At 38.9% G+C, this 17,662-nt stretch overlaps 1 protein-coding gene across 1 annotated transcript; it reads right to left on the bottom strand.

The window, feature by feature from the left end:
• Positions 1–316: 316 nt before the first annotated feature.
• On the bottom strand, positions 317–16,903 carry LOC124140049. Its single transcript, XM_048384307.1, has 13 exons — positions 16,799–16,903; positions 14,195–14,227; positions 13,098–13,424; positions 12,325–12,429; positions 9,796–9,828; positions 8,737–9,063; positions 7,363–7,473; positions 6,197–6,213; positions 4,829–5,045; positions 3,779–4,105; positions 1,803–2,558; positions 1,265–1,340; positions 317–849 (listed from the first exon to the last, which is right to left on the bottom strand). The coding sequence occupies exons 1-13, from the start codon at positions 16,869–16,871 to the stop codon at positions 783–785; spliced, it is 2,469 nt and encodes an 822-aa protein (XP_048240264.1). The 5' UTR covers positions 16,872–16,903; the 3' UTR covers positions 317–782.
• Positions 16,904–17,662: the final 759 nt, after the last annotated feature.

The following is a 17,662-nucleotide window of genomic DNA, read 5'->3' as shown; positions in this document are numbered from 1 at the left end:
GACTAAAGAGAGGGTAACGCTTTAGAAAATTTAATTCAGACAATTTTCGGTTAAAAGCAAGCCTATCACTACATGGCTGTCACCTTTGCTACCTATTGCAAGTCAAAAATCAGACATTCAAAAACTAATGAGCTGTCCATTTGATTGCAAGGGCAGTCGAATACTGTAGTGTTGTGGTTAGAAGCGTGTTCTTCAAGTTATTTACATGGAATAAACCAGCAACTCATTGCAAATGCGTTTAATTCCACAGATGACCTACTTCATCATGATTGCGATATTCTCTTAAGGTAAGGACAGTGTAAGTATGAAGTCAGAATCAAGTTTGTATGGTTTATTCACGAGGCAAAATTATTGTCTTCAATCCTATAAACAACGTGAAGGCCCAAGCAAAACGCATGTACACCATTGTTGCATATCCTGGATGGATTAAGATTTCCTTCTTCTTCGAACAATAACATTTGCGTCACTGCATATATTGGGTGATATCGTGAGCTAGGTTATGTTGTCCATATTCTCAATTGTTCCCAGCAGTCCCATTTGGTCCATCTATCTCCATGCGAACTCACATCCGTTGCGGAAAACAATACATAGATTTAAACAACAGTTAAATCAGTCATGTTAATCAAATGCCATATATCGCTTGTTAGCTTTCTCGAACCGACTTTATCATATCCCACTGTTCAGCACATGTTATCAGACACATTTTGATTTTTAAGCAAGTATTGAAATACATTGCTGCCTTGAGGAAGGTCCTTGTGTTCGTGAAGTGTTGGTCTTCGTCGTTACACATTGGTATGTCCATTGGGAAGATTCTGTGCAGCTCTTAGTTTGCCGAGTCTTGATTTGTCCCTGAAAAAGAAACATCTTTGCATGAGGAATCTCTTCAAATGGATATTGAAATTACACATCTTGCTCAAAGGTGAGAATATTTATTTTACGTATGCTGTACTTGACGTTTTGATCTCGACTGGACTTCATTTCCCTCCTTATGACGGGGGAAGGGGGGGGGGGGGGGGGGGGAGGGGATGGTCGGTCGGGCAGCCTAGTGGTTAAAGCGTTCGCTCGTCAGGCCGAAGACCCGGGTTTGATTTCCGACATGGGTACAATGTGTGAAGCCCATTTCTGGTGTACCCCGCCGTGATATTGCTGGAATATTGCTAAAAGCGGCGTAAAACCATACTCACTCACTCACCCTCCTTATGACGGAAACACGAATATCTCCATAGACCATTGTTTGTGTAATGTTCATAATTTAAACACTTACCTGCAGTAGGTAAAAACCCCAAATAGTATCATCACGACCACGATTGCAGCGAAGACCCCAACAACGACAAAGCTGACTAAAATGGAAAAGTTGAACACATTGAGAATACTTTGATAAATATTATAAAATATAATTACATAATGCTCATATTACATTGGCGTCAACAACGGACATTGCCTGTAACATCTGTCTGTTCTTAAAAGTTTCTAATTGCATAAATATATTTGGGTATTACTTATCTACCACCATCTAGACACTTTTTGTTACTAAATGTATTCATGTACAAAATACGAGTCGAAATAGTTATAAACATGAATAAAACATATTCAATTTCAGGTTAAATGGATATACGACGACCAGTGATATAAAAAGTTGAAATAAATATGTATTCAACGACGTATAATTATTTTATCATAAAGTGTGTCGTTTATATTCATGCTATGGATTTGTGTTAAGTTTATACAATGGATTTTTTTTATAAATGATGATATGAGACTTTCAGCGTGGCTGCACATGACGGAACGATACCGATTCTTACCCACAATGACGGACTGAGGAGTCTCTGCAGTATTAAGACCTGTGTTTCCGGACGGTGTTATATTTGGACTTTCAGTGGATGATCCTTTACTCTCAGTTACTGTATTATCCGGACTTTCACTCGATGATCCTTTGCTCTCAGTTACTGTATTATCCGTATTTTCACTCGATGATCCTTTGCTCTCAGTTACTGTATTATCCGGACTTTCACTTGATGATCCTTTGCTCTCAGTTACTGTATTATCCGGACTTTCACTCGATGATCCTTTGCTCTCAGTTACTGTATTATCCGGACTTTCACTGGATGATCCATTGCTCTCAGTTACTGTTTTATCCGGAATTTCACTCGATGATCCTTTGCTCTCAGTTACTGTATTATCCGGACTTTCACTCGATAATCCTTTGCTCTCAGTTACTGTATTATCCGGATTTTCACTCGATGATCCTTTGCTCTCAGTTACTGTATTATCCGGACTTTCACTCGATGATCCTTTGCTCTCAGTTACTGTATTATCCGGAATTTCACTGGATGATCCTTTGCTCTCAGTCACTGTATTATCCGGCTTTTCACTTGATGATCCTTTGCTCTCAGTTACTGTATTATCCGGACTTTCACTTGATGATCCTTTGCTCTGAGTAACAGAAGTAGTCAAAGTGGTTGCTACGTTATTGGGAGCGTTGGTTGGCGAGGACGTTGTTGCTGGTGGACTTGTTGATTTCAGTGTGCCACTGGAGCAGGCTACGTTAAGTGATCCAGCTAAAAATATATAAATTGTCATGAAACCAAGGAACACTACTCAACTGCTGACTCGCACTGAGCACTCCAACTAATCAGACTGCAATTCATGCAAATGTATCACCTCGTAGACATTAATCGTTTATACCACCTTCTCATGCAATCAATTCATGAACTGTATGGCAGTAGGGTATCACAGAACGGTAAAAGTGTGGGTGACAATGCCCCAAAAAATATCTAACCATCACAAAGAAATATCTTTCATATTGACCACACTATGATATGAACGCTGTATGACGCTTCATACTGACAACAGCTGTAGTCCTACGATTACGCAGAGTTTCTGACCAGAGAGTACGGAACCGCATTAGAGAGGCAGGTCACAGAACAAGACAGCCTTCCGAGGATATGTTTTAAGTATCATCATCCCATGTGGACGCCTGTGGTGCCAAGCAGGCAGAATGTGGTCAAACTAGCAAGGGAGAATGGTTTGGTTCAGCGATGAATCGAGATTTATGATTTCATGAGCTAACGGAGAACCAGATTGTACCGACATGGCTAGGAGCGTCTTGCTGTTGATACCATGCGAACGTATGGAGGAACGTGAGATAAATTATTTCCTTTCAGTTTTATTAGATCAATGAAGTTAAGAGATGGAGCTATTAACCACGATGCCTATTTGTAATGGTTTAGCTTCTTTGACCCTCTTCCAATGTATCTTTCAACCTGAAAACGACCCTTAAGTTTAAAAAAAATAATTCTGCATTTGATTCTAAAATACTAAACATGCGGTTGTGAAAACATAGTTTTTGCATATATACCTTACATCAAATTAATAAATTAAGTTTTAATTCGAGATCCTTTGACATGAATACAATGTGTCGCGGAACCTATTATTTAAAGCATTGTACATTGTTTTGCTAGCTTTATTCTAAAGATAACAACATATCTAAAGTTAACGCCAGAATAACCAGTCTCGATTAACTGCCTCAACAGATTCCATAGGACGTAAGAGGCAAAGATAGCAGTGAAAATTACATGAAAGGATCACTGATAATGAGACTATATTATTTTTTAGTTCATGGCCAACACCTGGTTACATTTATAAATAAAACCTAACCCGACACAATCAGTCTTTTTTCATCTTGAACGTTGACCTGATACCTGCTAGGTGTACACTTACGATACATTATAACTGCATCCAAATGCATCCATGGTTCAGTTACATTATGCAAACTCACCTGATGATGTCTGTACTAAATGGACGCAGAAATCGGCTACGTCAGAGCTTTTGGTGAGAGAAAGGAAGACCGACTGTCCTGACTCAATCCTTCCTGTAGTAGTTGCGGGTGTCTTGTCTGCACAGTTATAGGTGTGATCAATAGGCGGAGCGAAATACAGGGTAGCGTCACAGGCAGCATGAACCCCCTGAACTGATACCTGGAGATCAACAGCGCCTCCCTGTGCTCTGAGTTGACATGTGCAGCCGCCTTCATAGTTGACAGCCTTAAAGGTGTCCAGATAGACGGATGTTCCAGTGGCAAAGTTGCCCTCACATACGTGTACAACTGAAGTACAATATACACTTGTTGGTTGAATAATAATAATAATAATAATAATAATAATGATAATTATTCCGGTGAAAAAGAAAAAAATTAAGCTGCTATTATTATTATTATTATTATTATTATTATTATTAGCTTTTTTACCGGCTTTACCGACACTTTTTATTGTATATTGATTTCAGTATTCTACCTATTTCATTTAAGAGACTATGTATCTAATTTTTCATTTATATGATTCAAGGTAAGCATAAATATACAGGAAGAACCAGCGTTTGTTTTGTGTATTTGTTGTTTATAATTAGTGCCACACTCAGTGATATTCCAGCTGTATATATGACGGCTGTCAGTCAGCGAGTCTGACCACCCGGTCCCACTAGTCGCCTCGTAAAACAAGCATGGGTTGCTGAAGACCAATGCTAACACGGATCTTCACAAGTAGGGTGCCACTGGCACTGGTGTTGATATATGTATTGTTGAAGTATTACATATAGTGACGAAACAATATATGATGTCATCAATAACTATACTCATTTACGTCATGTTTGGTTCAGTCAACATCCCTGATTCTATTTCGTCCCTACAGCCTTTCTAACAGTGCACAATGTGAAATTGTTTTGACGTCACATTGATTTTTCGAAACGTATATGTAAGAGGAGATGCTATCAACTGAATGGATTACGTAAATGACATTTAACCTGACTTTAAGACAATGATAAGCATACATACCCTTTTCTCCAGATGACGTTGGACATATGTTCTCTGCAATCAGCACAAAATACCAGATTATGCAATGTCTACGTTCATCACTCCGTATCAATACCTCCTTTACTCTACGATTATATGCGTGAATAAATACGTTTAAACATTGTATGTGGTAAGAGGGATATTGTATATACAACTGTACGTGTTTTGTTGTGTTAATCAGGGATAAAAGCCGAATCCGCTAGAAGGATTCCCGCCTATATGTATTAAAACGATTGTGTTAGAAATGGATGTATAGACATAACTACATGTAAATTGTCAAATGGGAAACAAAAGGGGTTGGCATGGTTCTTGGCGTGAACATTAAACCTACACCTTTAGCCATATATCGGGCATTTAGTCACAGAGTTTCCCGACCGCCTCCGTTTTTTAGTGGTAGAGCGTCCGTCCGGAGAGCGGAAGGTTCGATCCCCGGTCGCGTCATACCGAAATACGTTAAAACCTCGTACTTGTTGTTACCCTGCCTGACGCTAGGCATTAAGGGGCTAAAACGAGGACTGGTCGGCTCGGAGTCAGTATACTGTGTCTGAGTGGGGTTTTCATGTTAAACTAAGGCCTTTGCATATCAGTGGGCTAGCACTATAAATTGGCATCAGTCCACAAACACACACACGTGTATGCACGTCGCTATATATGTGCAATCCCATATCACCTCACCTCATCTCACCCGAGTTTATTATTAAGTTATGAATAATGATGTTTAGATTTCATAAATAATTATTTAAACCACATATGGAAAACAGTTTATCTGGAAAACATCTCTTTAGCCTTTGTCATAAGAAAAATGTTGACATGTTGAGAAATAGGAAATAATTGCCTTCTGGTGTGTTGCACAGCCATACCTAATATAGGACATTTACCATCCCAAATTACACAAGCGTGATAACCTCTTTTTCATCTATTGTCATTCTTAAATTTTGTCGTCGAAAACCTGTATTGCTCTCTCACAAACATTACCTAAACATTGCAAGTGCGCATCAACATATATTACGTGAGAAGGTCAGTAATTCGTCAGTCGTACAGTAGGGACGGTCAATTTAGTTCCCATTGAAACCTGTTTCATAGTCACTGACGTAACTACATATAGGCAAAATAACAGTTGCCTACACATATTGTCTCTACTTCCCTTTCGCGGCAGTCCTTCCGTCCTACCTCAAGAGCGACTACCCTTCATCAAATCGAAGCTACTCTAACACTTTCTATGATAGTCTGTTTGTCCTTTCCTAACGTAACGAAGTGCAGAGTCTGATATTCACACAGCGACAAAATGAAACAAGGTAATAATTCTGACATATTCCGGTCAAATCCAGCTTCTTGAAATTAGGCAAATACCTCAAACCTCAGAAGTTCTAAAAACACAATCAGATGTGGAATTAAACTGAACCCGCAAGGCTAGGCCTGGTGTCCTCGCTAAATTGTTAGCAAATATATCTCCAAAACTTGAAAAATGTCTCAGCTACGTCCTAATTAGAGACTGATTTTCAGTATCTTTGCCTACTGTTTTGATACTGATAACGATTATCCCAATAGTTTCTCCACGTCCCCGATGGTTACTTCCGTCTCGATCGACGATTGACAAGAGCGACGCCATGTTTATTTGTAAACACAGCAAGTTGTACCTACGTGACCTCCATAGGTGACCATAACGGAAACCGTTTTTATCCTGGCGAGACACGTACCCATCATGTGATTATAATGCATGTACACGTCACATCGTATCTGTGATGATTGATTCTTCCGCTGATAATAATTCGTTTTTTTACGAAGTTGAGGAGTGAAAACAAAAATCATGCAAGGGGTATCATTAAGGTGAATATAAATTATCGTTAAGACATCAAAATTACCCGGCATCAAAATTCGCAGCATAGAAGGGTTCAAATGATCTCATTTCAAAATCAATGTAAACAATTTCTGTTTCGACAGTGTAAGGTGCAGGCATTGGATTTCGTAAAGGTTCGCGATCATAAGTGCTATTTTCCTGAATGTTAAGCATGGTATATTTAAGAAATTCACAACGAGTGGGAGTTGGTGATCGTACAATAAAACACAACAGGGAAAATAAACCATGAGGGGCGCGCCGATCAGGAGTCGTTTATTTCTTATGAGATATCAACATGTTGCACAGCCTCTTCAACGTTTCGCACAGCCTCTTTAAGGATGTTAATAAAATGTGCTAGCTTTCAATACATTGACCCGTGTTTAATTTAATGGTGATGATTCTCCCAACACCGATTGTCAACACCGATGACAAAGTAAAACCTAAACGCCAGGGTGAAGGATAGTTGACCTAGTCCTACCCTATCACTAGTCTTATCCCTTGTAAGATAATTTTTATTCCACAGATGCTACTTTTCACATTTGTTATGACTGAGTGTGTTGTAACGGTGCTATGTCCAGCGAATTGTGGCGCCTTAGAACAACTTGACCACCCGAGCTTCCTTTCATATTTGTAGCATATCTTCAAAATGCTGGAAATGTAATAGCGGGAATGTAATTACCTATAATAGTCGTTGGAGAGGTCGTCACTGCAGGTGCAGGTGCAGGTGCTATTGTCGTGGTGCTTGCAGGTTTCAACGTACCCTTTGTGCAAGCTACGTTCAAAGACCCAGCTAAATAACGTGAGAAAATATACATGTTAGAAATTCATTGGACGTGCAAAGGAACACTAATGATTTAACTTAAATACCTCACGTTTTAGATTACAATCGGTTCTGTAAGTGAATTTATAACTCCATCTGGGATATTACCAATTGTAAATGAAAGAAAATCGTAGGCATATACATTTCTGAGTTCAAAACATTAACTGAAGCCAAAGAAAGTATTGATTGATATGTTTCAAAGGTATGCGTGTGGACAAGCAATCGTGACAAGGTCTACAATCATAAGGGTGTTACAGGGGCTGCTCAGGATCACTGTATGACGCTTCATACTGACAACAGCTGTAGTCCTACGATTACGCAGAGTGTCTGACCAGAGAGTACGGAACCGCATTTGAGAGGCAGGTCTCAGAACAAGACAGCCTTCCGAGGATATGTTTTAAGTATCATCATCCCATGTGGACGCCTGTGGTGCCAAGCAGGCAGAATGTGGTCAAACTAGCAAGGAAGAATGGTTTGGTTCAGCGATGAATCGAGATTTATGATTTCATGAGCTAACGGAGAACCAGATGGTACCGACATGGCTAGGAACGTCTTGCTGTTGATACATGCGAACGTATGGAGGAACGTGAGATAAATTATTTCCTTTCAGTTTTATTAGATCAATGAAGTTAAGAGATGGAGCTATTAACCATGATGCCTATTTGTAATGGTTTAGCTTCTTTGACCCTCTTCCAATGTATCTTTCAACCTGAAAATGACCCTTAAATTTAAAAAAAAATTCTGCATTTGATTCTCAAATACTAAACATGTGGTTGTGAAAACACAGTTATTGCATATAGACCTTACATCAAATTAATAAATTAAGTTTTAATTCGAATCCATTTCACATGAATACAATGTGTCGCGGGACGTATAATTAAAGCATTGTACATTGGAAATAACCTTGTTTCCCTAGCTTTATTCTAAAGATTACAACATATTTAAAGTTAACGCCAGAATAACCAGTCTCGATTAACTGCCGAAACAGATTCCATAGGACGTAAGAGGCAAAGATAGCAGTGAAAATTACATGAAAGGATCACTGATAATGAGACTATATTATTTTTTAGTTCATGGCCAACACCTGGTTACATTTATAAATTAAACCTAGCCCGACACAATCAGTCTTTTTTCATCTTGAACGTTGACGTGATACCTGCTAGGTGTAAACTTACGATATTTTATAACCGCATCCAAATGCATCCATGGTTCAGTTACATTATGCAAACTCACCTGTTGATGTCTGTACTAAATGGACACAGAAATCGGCTACGTCAGAGCTTTTGGTGAGAGAAAGGAAGACCGACTGTCCTGACTCAATCCTTCCTGTAGTAGTTGCGGGTGTCTTGTCTGCACAGTTATAGGTGTGATCAATAGGCGGAGCGAAATACAGGGTAGCGTCACAGGCAGCATGAACCCCCTGAACTGATACCTGGAGATCAACAGCGCCTCCCTGTGCCCTGAGTTGACATGTACAGCCGCCTTCATAGTTGACAGCCTTAAAGGTGTCCAGATAGACGGATGTTCCAGTGGCAAAGTTGCCCTCACATACGTGTACAACTGAAGTACAATATACACTTGTTGGTTGAATAATAATAATAATAATAATAATAATAATAATAATGATAATAATAATAATAATAATAATTCCGGTGAAAAAGATAAAAATTAAGCTGCTATTATTATTATTATTATTATTATTATTAGCTTTTTAACCGGCTTTACCGACACTTTTTATTGTATATTGATTTCAGTATTCTACCTATTTCATATCATGTATCTAATTTTTCATCTATATGATTCAAGGTAAGCATAAATATACAGGAAGAACCAGCGTTTGTTTTGTGTATTTGTTGTTTATAATTAGTGCCACACTCAGTAATATTCCAGCTATATATATGACGGCTGTCAGTCAGCGAGTCTGACCACCCGGTCCCAATAGTCGCCTCGTAAGACAAGCATGGGTTGCTGAAGACCAATGCTAAACACGGATCTTCACAAGTAGGGTGCCACTGGCACTGGTGTTGATATATGTATTGTTGATGTATTACATATAGTGACGAAACAATATATGATGTCATCAATAACTATACTCATTTACGTCATGTTTGGTTCAGTCAACATCACTGATTCTATTTCGTCCCTACAGCCTTTCTAACAGTGCACAATGTGAAATTGTTTTGACGTCACATTGATTTTTCGAAACGTATATGTAAGAGGAGATGCTATCAACTGTATGGATTACGTAAATGACATTTAACCTGACTTTAAGTCAATGATAAGCATACATACCCTTTTCTCCAGATGTCGTTGGACATATGTTCTCTGCAAACAGCGCAAAATAGCAGATTATGCAATGTCTACGTTCATCACTCCGTATCCATATCTCCTTTACTTTACGATTATATGCGTGAATAAATACGTTTAAACATTGTATGTGGTAAGAGGGATATTGTATGTACAACTGTACGTGTTTTGTTGTGTTAATCAGGGATAAAGGCCGAATCCGCTAGAAGGATTCCCGCCTATATGTATAAAAACATTTGTTTTAGAAATGGATGTATAGACATTACTAAATGTAAATGTTCAAATGGAAACAGAATGGTTGGCATGGTTCTTGGCGTGAATATTAAACCTACACCTTTAGCCATATATCGGGCATTAAGTCACAGAGTTTCCCGACCGCCTCCGTTTTTTAGTGGTAGAGCGTCCGTCCGGAGAGCGGAAGGTTCGATCCCCGGTCGCGTCATACCGAAATACGTTAAAACCTCGTACTTGTTGTTACCCTGCCTGACGCTAGACGTTAAGGGGCTAAAACGAGGACTGGTCGGCTCGGAGTCAGTATACTGTGTCTGAGTGGGGTTTTCATGTTAAACTAAGGCATGGCATATCAGTGGGCTAGCTCTATAAATTAGCATCAGTCCACAAACACACACACGTGTATGCACGTCGCTATATATGTGCAATCCCATATCACCTCACCTCATCTCACCCGAGTTTATTATTAAGTTATGAATAATGATGTTTAGCTTTCATAAATAATTATTTAAACCACATATGGAAAACGGTTTATCTGGAAAACATCTCTTTAGCCTTTGTCATAAGAAAAATGTTGACATGTTGAGAAATAGGAAATAATTGCCTTCTGGTGAGTTGCACAGCCATACCTAATATAGGACATTTACCATCCCAAATTACACAAGCGTGATAACCTCTTTTTCATCTATTGTCATTCTTAAATGTTGTCGTCGAAAACCTGTATTGCTCTCTCACAAACATTACCTAAACATTGCAAGTGCGCATCAACATATATTACGTGAGAAGGTCAGTAATTCGTCAGTCGTACATTAGGGACGGTCAATTTAGTTCCCATTGAAACCTGTTTCTCAGACGCTGACGTAACTACATATAGGCAAAATAACAGTTGCCTACACATATTGTCTCTACTTCCCTTTCGCGGCAGTCCTTCCGTCCTACCTCAAGAGCAACTACCCTTCATCAAAGGGAAGCTACTCTAACACTTTCTATGATAGTCTGTTTGTCCTTTCCTAACGTAACGAAGTGCAGAGTCTGATATTCACACAGCGACAAAATGAAACAAGGTAATAATTCTGACATATTCCGGTCAAATCCAGCTTCTTGAAATTAGGCAAATACCTCAAACCTCAGAGGTTCTACAAACACAACCCGATGTGGAATTAAACTGAACCCGCAAGGCTAGGCCTGATGTCCTCGCTAAATTGTTAGCAAATATATCTCCAAAACTTGAAAAATGTCTCAGCTACGTCCTAATTAGAGACTGATTTTCAGTATCTTTGCCTACTGTTTTGATACTGATAACGATTATCCCAATAGTTTCTCCACGTCCCCGATGGTTACTTCCGTCTCGATCGACGATTGACAAGAGCGACGCCATGTTTATTTGTAAACACAGCACGTTGTACCTACGTGACCTCCATATGTGACCATAACGGAAACCGTTTTTATCCTGGCGAGACACGTACCCATCATGTGATTATAATACATGTACACGTCACATCGTATCTGTGATGATTGATTCTTCCGCTGATAATAATTCGTTTTTTCGAAGTTGCGGAGTAAAAACAAAAATAATGCAAGGGGTATCATTAAGGTGAATATAAATTATCGTTAAGACATCAAAATTACCCGGCATCAAAATTCGCAGCATAGAAGGGTTCAAATGATCTCATTTCAAAATCAATGTAAACAATTTCTGTTTCGACAGTGTAAGGTGCAGGCATTGGATTTCGTAAAGGTTCGCGATCATAAGTGCTATTTTCCTGAATGTTAAGCATGGTATATTTAAGAAATTCACAACGAGTGGGAGTTGGTGATCGTACAATAAAACACAACAGGGAAAATAAACCATGAGGGGCGCGCCGATCAGGAGTCGTTTATTTCTTATGAGATATCAACATGTTGCACAGCCTCTTCAACATTTCGCACAGCCTCTTTAAGGATGTTAATAAAATGTGCTAGCTTTCAATACATTGACCCGTGTTTAATTTAATGGTGATGATTCTCCCAACACCGATTGTCAACACCGATGACAAAGTTAAACCTAAACGCCAGGGTGAAGGATAGTTGACCTAGTCCTACCCTATCACTAGTCTTATCACTTTTAAGATAATGTTTATTCCACAGATGCTACTTTTCACATTTGTTATGACTGAGTGTGTTGTAACGGTGCTATGTCCAGCGAATTGTGGCGCCTTAGAACAACTTGACCACCCGAGCTTCCTTTCATATTTGTAGCATATCTTCAAAATGCTGGAAATGTAATAGCGGGAATGTAATTACCTATAATAGTCGTTGGAGAGGTCGTCACTGCAGGTGCAGGTGCTATTGTCGTGGTGCTTGCAGGTTTCAACGTACCCTTTGTGCAAGCTACGTTCAAAGACCCAGCTAAATAACGTGAGAAAATATACATGTTAGAAATTCATTGGACGTGCAAAGGAACACTAATGATTTAACTTAAATACCTCACGTTTTAGATTACAATCGGTTCTGTAAGTGAATTTATAACTCCATCTGGGATATTACCATCTGTAAATGACCCTCTTCCAATGTATCTTTCAACCTGAAAATGACCCTTAAGTTTAAAAAAATAATAATTCTGCATTTGATTCTCAAATACTAAACATGTGGTTGTGAAAACACAGTTATTGCATATATACCTTACATCAAATTAATAAATTAAGTTTAATTCGATAATAATTAAAACATTGTACATTGGAAATAACCTTGTTTTGCTAGCTTTATTCTAAAGATTACAACATATTTAAAGTTAACGCCAGAATAACCAGTCACGATTAACTGCCTCAACAGATTCCATAGGACGTAAGAGGCAAAGATAGCAGTGAAAATTACATGAAAGGATCACTGATAATGAGTCTATATTAATTTTTAGTTCATGGCCAAAACCTGGTCACATTTATAAATAAAACCTAGCCCGACACAATCAGTCTTTTTTCATCTTGAACGTTGACGTAATACCTGCTAGGTGTAAACTTACGATATTTTATAACTGCATCCAAATGCATCCATGGTTCATTTACATTATGCAAACTCACCTGTTGATGTCTGTACTAAATGGACACAGAAATCGGCTACGTCAGAGCTTTTGGTGAGAGAAAGGAAGACCGACTGTCCTGACTCAATCCTTCCTGTTGTAGTTGTGGGTGTCTTGTCTGCACAGTTATAGGTGTGATCAATAGGCGGAGCGAAATACAGGGTAGCGTCACAGGCAGCATGAACCCCCTGAACTGATACCTGGAGATCAACAGCGCCTCCCTGTGCCCTGAGTTGACATGTACAGCCGCCTTCATAGTTGACAGCCTTAAAGGTGTCCAGATAGACGGATGTTCCAGTGGCAAAATTGCCCTCACATACGTGTACAACTGAAGCACAATATAACTTGTTGGTTGAATAATAATAATAATAATAATAATAATAATAATAATGATAATAATAATAATAATAATAATGATAATAATAATTCCGGTGAAAAAGCCAAAAATTAAGCTGCTATTATTATTATTATTATTATTATTAGCTTTTTTACCGACACATTTTATTGTATATTGATTTCAGTATTCTACCTATTTCATATTAGAGCACATGTATCTAATTTATCATATATATGATTCAAGGTAAGCATAGATATACAGGAAGTACCAGGTATTATACCAAGTATTTGTTGTTTATAATTAGTGCCACACTCAGTAATATTCCAGCTATATATATGACGACTGTCAGTCAGCGAGTCTGACCACCAGTTCCCATTAGTCGCCTCGTATGACAAGCATGGGTTGCTGAAGACCAATGCTAAACACGGATCTTCACAAGTAGGGTACCACTGGCACTGGTGTTGATACATGTATTGTTGAAGTATTACATATAGTGACGATACAATATATGATGTCATCAATAACTATACTCATTTACGTCATGTTTGGTTCAGTCAACATCACTGATTCTATTTCGTCCCTACAGCCTTTCTAACAGTGCACAATGTGAAATTGTTTTGACGTCATATTGATTTTCCGAAACGTATATGTAAGAGGAGACCATCCGATACAGACACCAGGCTATGTTCTGTATTTATCAACTGTATGGATCACGTAAATGACATTTAACCTGACTTTAAGTCAATGACAAGCATACATACCCTTTTCTCCAGATGTCGTTGGACATATGTTCTCTGCAATTAACACAAAATACCAGATTATGAAATGTCTACGTACATCACTCCGTATCCATACCTCCTTTAATCTACGATATTCTAATAAGAACCCCCTATTTCTAATTTTGAGAGCACCATGGGCGCTTATTACGTCGAATACGGTATATGCGTGAATAAATACGTTCAAACATTATATGTGGTAAGGGGGATATTGTATATACAACTGTACGTGTTTTGTTGTGTTAATCAGGGTTAAAAGCCGAATCCGTTAGAAGTATGTCCGCCGACTGTGTTAGAAATTGATGTAATTTATTACAGAGTATAGACATAACTAAATGTTCAAATGGAAACAGAATGGTTGGCATGCTTCTTGACGTGAACATTAAACCCACACCTTTAGCCATATATCGGGCATTCAGTCACAGAGTTTCCCGACCGCCTCCGTTTTTAGTGGTAGAGCGTCCGCCCGGAGAGCGGAAGGTCCGGGGTTCGATCCCCGGCCGCGTCATACCGAAATACGTTAAAGCCTCGTACTTGTTACCCTGCCTGACGCTCGGCATTAAAGGGCTAAAACGAGGACTGGTCGGCACGGAGTCATTATACTGTGTCTAAACTAAGGCATGGCATATCAGTGGGCTAGCACTATAAATTGGCATCAGTCCACAAACACACACACACATGTATGCACGTCTCTATATAAGTGCAATCACATTTCACCTCATCTCACCCGAGTTTATTATTCAATGTATGAATAATGATGTTCAGCCTTTTCAACAATTATCTAAACCACATATGGAAAACGGTTTATCTGGAAAACATCTCTTTCGCCTTTGTCATAAGAAAAATGTTGTCATGTTGAGAAATAGGAAATAATTGTCTTCTGGTATGATACACAGCCATACCTAATATAGGACATTTACCATCCCAAATTACACTTGCGTGATAACCTCTTTTTCATGTATTGTCATTTTTTAATTCTGTCGTCGAAAACCTGTACTCCTCTCTCACAAACATGACCTAAGCATGGCAAGTTTTCTTTGGATATGCGCATTAATGTATATTACGTGAGAAGGTCAGTGATTTGTCAGTCGGACAGTGAGAACAGTCAATTAAGTTCCAACCGAAACCTGTTTCTCAGACACTGACGTAACTACATAATATAGGAAAAATAACAGTTTCCTACACATATTATTTCTACTTCCCTTTCGAGGCAGTCCTTCCGTCCTACCTCAAGAGCAACTACCCTTCATCAAAGGGAAGCTACTCTAACATTCCTGTGCAGAGTCTGATATTCACACAGCGACAAAATGAAACAAGGTAACAATTCTGACATATTTCGGCCAAATTGGGGCAAATACCTCAAGCCTCAGAGGTCCTACAAACACAATCCGATGTTGAATTAAACTGACCCCGCAAGGCTAGGCCTGATGTCCTCGCTAAATTGTTAGCAAATATATCTCCAAAACCTGACACTGATTTTCAGTATCTTTGCCTACTGTTTTGATACTGATAACGATTATCCCAATAGTTTCTCAATGTCCCCTTCCGTCTCGATCGCCCATTGACAAGAGTGACGCCATGTTTGTTTGTAAACACTGCAAGCTGTACCTACGTGACCTCCATATGTGACCATAACGGAAACCGTTTTTTATCCTGCCGAGACACCTTCCCATCATGTGATGATAATACATGTACACATCACATCGTATCTGTGATGATTAATTCTTCCGCTGATAATAATTCGCTTTTTTACGAAGATGCAGAGTAAAAACAAGACTCATGCAAGGGGTATCATTCAGGTGAATGTGAATTATCGACGTTAAGATATCGAAATTACCCGGCATCAAAATTTGAAGCATAGAAGGGTTCAAATGATCTCATTTCAAAATCAATGTAAACAATTATTGTTTCGACATTGTTATGTGCAGGCATAGGATTTCGTAAAGGTTCGCGATCATTAGTGCTATTTTCCTGAATGTATATTTAAGAAATAAACGACGAGTGGGAGTTGGTGATCGTACAATAAAACACAACAGGGAAAATAAACCATGAGGGGCGCACCCCGAGAGGTTTATTCTCCCTGCAGTGTTTATTGTCCGACACATAACGATCAGGAGTCGTCTATTTCTTATGAGATATCAACATGTTGCCTGCCTCTTCAACATTTTGCACAGCCTCTTTAAGGATGTTGATAAAATGTGCAAGCTTTCATTACATTGACCCGTGTTTACTTTAAATGGTGATGATTCGGCAATGTCGGACAAGTCCATTTTATGTAGGGGTGGGGACTAAATTGTGTATTCTCATATGTTTTACGTCAATTATCTTCAGCTTTTCTCTCAATACCGATTGTCATACCCCCCCCCCCCCCCCCCCCCCCCCATGACGTCATGATAGAACATGTTTTTTGTTTCAAGATATCGTGTTGTTACAAGGAAACACTATTCGGTTCACATTTGACTAAACACAAAGGAGCGATCTAACTGCTATGTCACATTTTTATGATCAAGATTTCTACTTGATATTGTGAACATAACACCATAAGTAACCACATTACACCGTGAGTGAACACAATCAACAATATCTTACCTTGTGTGAAATATGAACATGGCAAAATTAACGCGATAACTATCCTGATACTGGTGACGATCCTCATCCCCATCTTTGAGAAGAAAACTTAATATATTCCCTTCCGGAAGTCTCCTAAGTGACCATTATCCACCAGTTACAGTATACGCCTAGTGCATTTAAGAGTCATTCGCGTGACATCACAATACGTCAATTTTCTTTATTGTCACACTTAGATCAATGACCTACAGTCGAAATGGGCGGACCCGTCAATTCTACGCTGGCCATAAAAATGACTTACAATTACTCGATATTGACTTCATCTCGTCTCTTGTAAACGTCATTGACTTTTCATCACAATAAGCCACACAATGTCATCATTATGCAAGTTCTTCCTAACAGCAAAGCTATTTTTGATTGAATGAAATCTTTTCTTCTCGAAGCTATTGTTTAGTTTTATGCGCAATATGGTAGGCGTTATGGCATTATGTTTAACACATAGCAGCCAATCACCTATTCAGATATCAATTATTGTAATAATGTGAGCATCGGGGTGCGGTTAGACCAACAGCACACGCCCCTTCATAGCCAGCCCTTCATTTGTTACCTGATAGACCATGCGCTTGTACAACGGTCATTTCACATTATGATTACATGTACATATAGAATACAGATTTGTGTGTGGGTGGCAATACTAGGTGTGGTGTAACAATACTAGGGAGATCAACACTTTGAATCTTCAAAGACGAATTGTACATTTTCCCGGCACTATGGCAGTCACATGGTGAAGGCAATGTTCTATGAATATGAAGGAGACCCTGACATAGTCGTATTTGGGTCGCATTGTTTTCTCAACAATAGGGGTAAATGTGAGCAAGTTGACTT

Source organism: Haliotis rufescens, unplaced genomic scaffold (assembly GCF_023055435.1).
Source record: "Haliotis rufescens isolate VD_foot unplaced genomic scaffold, xgHalRufe1.0.p SCAF_5, whole genome shotgun sequence".
In the NCBI taxonomy this organism is placed as follows: domain Eukaryota; kingdom Metazoa; phylum Mollusca; class Gastropoda; order Lepetellida; family Haliotidae; genus Haliotis; species Haliotis rufescens.
The sequence above is the reverse complement of the archived record's forward strand: the minus strand, read 5'-3'. Positions and strand labels throughout refer to the sequence as shown.

What these genes read in the sequence shown, in the direction of transcription:
- LOC124140049 (XM_048384307.1), bottom strand. Translation starts at nt 16,871, where the DNA reads ATGGGGATGAGGATCGTCACCAGTATCAGGATAGTTATCGCGTTAATT. An exon ending in ATGTTCATATTTCACACAAG is followed by an intron (nt 14,228 to 16,798) that starts GTAAGATATTGT and finishes TGTTAATTGCAG; the next exon opens with AGAACATATGTCCAACGACA. An exon ending in TTTAGTACAGACATCATCAG is followed by an intron (nt 2,559 to 3,778) that starts GTGAGTTTGCAT and finishes ATATATTTTTAG; the next exon opens with CTGGATCACTTAACGTAGCC.